General features: G+C 39.2%; 2 protein-coding genes across 2 annotated transcripts in view; one reads left to right on the top strand and one right to left on the bottom strand.

Annotated features, from left to right (window-relative positions):
• The first annotated feature begins 361 nt into the window (after positions 1 to 361).
• ARVCF (armadillo repeat gene deleted in velocardiofacial syndrome) overlaps positions 362 to 2,420 on the top strand; it is a 245,961-nt gene continuing 243,902 nt past the window's right edge. The window contains exon 1 of the mRNA XM_017815425.1: positions 362 to 1,082. The gene's annotated coding sequence lies outside the window, so the exon portion shown is untranslated. The remainder of the gene's footprint in view (positions 1,083 to 2,420) is intronic.
• LOC108497633 (translation initiation factor IF-2-like) overlaps positions 1,727 to 2,420 on the bottom strand; it is a 5,136-nt gene continuing 4,442 nt past the window's right edge. The window contains exon 3 of the mRNA XM_017815386.1: positions 1,727 to 1,819. Coding sequence (XP_017670875.1) covers positions 1,773 to 1,819 — 47 coding nt within the window. The 3' untranslated portion in view covers positions 1,727 to 1,772. The remainder of the gene's footprint in view (positions 1,820 to 2,420) is intronic.

Below are 2,420 nucleotides of genomic sequence, written 5' to 3'. Positions count from 1 at the left end.
GGCACTACCACTGTAACCTCTAAATCACATCACCCCTTCCTCGGGATCCACATACCTTCCCCTGGTGGAGTCACCATCCGTGCAGGTATTTAAGACCTGGCGCTGGGTGATGTGATTTAGAGGTTACAGTGGTAGTGCCACACTGATTCGATGATCTTAAAGGTCTCTTCCAACTGTGATGATTTTATTATTCTATGAAGGTGTGAAATAATAACCTAAAATGCTTGATCTGAGGTGCACAGGGCTCACACCTCCAAGGACGGATACACCCAGGACTGGACTGTTGACACTTGGCAAGTTTGGAAGTAACTCCCAGCCCCTCTAGAACAAGCCAGTTTGTAGCTCCTGACCCTTCTAGATCAAGGCTGCTCTGTGGACTGCTGTTCCCATGACCACCTTCAGCACAGACTCCACTTCCAGGAGGGCCCCAAAGTCACTGAGCTCTGAGCTTGCAATGGGCTAAATTCCAGCCAGGACAGCTTTCCTGAGGATTGAGGAAAATACAAGTGACAATGTCAAATTTGCTACAAGTGACAATGTCAAGTTATTAAGCACAGCACAATCAGAACTGATAATCAAACATTTAGTAATTTTACCTAGATCTGCAGATTTAGGCTGAGATTGGATCCATGCCACTTTTTTGTCACAATTAAATATTAACTTACTTGTGGGTTTTTCAGACAAGATATGAAAATTTCTGATTTTTTCTTCACAGGTGGCAATAGAGGGTTTCAGTGGAACCCTGTAAATTACAAAATCTCTCATGGTGAAGCCTATAAGGAAACACCATAAAAGCCTTGAGTGCTCTTCTAGGTTCTAACACTGATAAACACGGCACACAAAAGATACAAAACACTAATTAAAAGAACTCCCGGGGGTATATGGATGTGTACCGTGGCTTGCGAGGCAAAACCTTTCATCCTGGATGCCAAAAACCTGAAGTCAAGTGTCAGCTTTACCACTGCTCTGGCACATGACATTGAGCGAGTTCATCTCAATGCTTTCTTTCTCCATCATCATCAGTGGGATGATCACATTGACCTTCACAAGGTCTGTTGAGATCTGCTGATGAAAATTACTGGGTGAGTATATGATCATCATTCTTTGTACTATTGCTTCTGAAATGCAATAATAGATTGTAGTTATTACCTTGGTACATATAAACCTAAAATGTATTTATGCTTTCAGGCACAGAGTCACTATTCCAAAGTCATCTGATGAATAAGTAGACAAATTATACAAATCTCCATTACATTGAAATAGGTAAAATGCATGCACATTAATTGTAACGTATTGTTCTTTCTATCACTCTGTTTGAGGCTCCAAGTATAGACTCATCACTGTGACCAAAGATTATTTACCTTCTATGCTTGATACCCATTAAAAATCCTCAGAAGATAAATCTGCATATTTTCAGTAGCAGCAATGTCCACGGGAAGAAAAATTGTCCATAAGCTTTAAACTTAATGGTGGTTTTTAATGACTTTTTGTTATTTTTAATACATATGGGAAGTTAGAATAACCTTAGAGTCATTTAAAAAACCTTTTAAGAGGTTTCACAAAACCAGTCTGCTGAAAGGACTTGTGAATACTGGTTTTGGTGGCCATTCAGACTCTTCCTTCTATTCTTGTGTCTACTTTTTGTTCTGCCTAAAACAGCTTGGTTATTGTTGTCCCTTTTAGACCCTGTTCTAGAGGATCTGTGTATAGCTCCCATTGTTTGTCAAACTTGAATACTCTCATCCCAAGCAGGCTGTGATTCTGTGTCCACTTTATTTTAATGAACTGGCTGTCAGGTTAGAATCTGTCTTGGAGAAAGCTGAAAAACAAGCAGAAGCTTAGTGAAAACCTTGTAGAACTGTCCTGAGTAAATCTCAAAAACGAAAAGAGAAATAGTCCTGACATCTGTTTAAACCTTGTTCTTTATGTGCTGGAATGCACGTTGTTTGGAGTGCATAGAACACTCCTTAGATGGATTAAGTATCTTTGCCATGAGAGATCTCTCGAAAACTGGTTGTGAAGAGGAGACATCAGGGACCCAGACAGAGTATTCTGGAGATGAGTTCTTGCTCTGATCCGATTTGGTATCTTTATCAATTGCCTGGATGAGGCAAGATCTTTACTAGTAAAATCTGTAGCTTAGCAGATGAGTGGATAATTCACATAGCCGATTGGTTACAAAATCATCTGATATGCCCAATTAAATCATTCCAGTCCAATAAATTGCATTTTTAATATCAGAAAACATGAGGAAACACATCTGGAAATAAAGAATGCAGTGATGGGGGCTGCCTCGGCAAAAAGTACTTCAGAAGATAATTTAGCTGTTACTATATATAAATATTTCAGTGTGATCTCTTAGGGTAATACTGTGGTAAACTGGACTAAACTAATCACTTAACGTATAAAATACAGATATA

This window comes from Lepidothrix coronata, unplaced genomic scaffold (assembly GCF_001604755.1).
Source record: "Lepidothrix coronata isolate B3197 unplaced genomic scaffold, Lepidothrix_coronata-1.0 Scaffold51, whole genome shotgun sequence".
Lineage (NCBI taxonomy): Eukaryota > Metazoa > Chordata > Aves > Passeriformes > Pipridae > Lepidothrix > Lepidothrix coronata.
The sequence above is the reverse complement of the archived record's forward strand: the minus strand, read 5'-3'. Positions and strand labels throughout refer to the sequence as shown.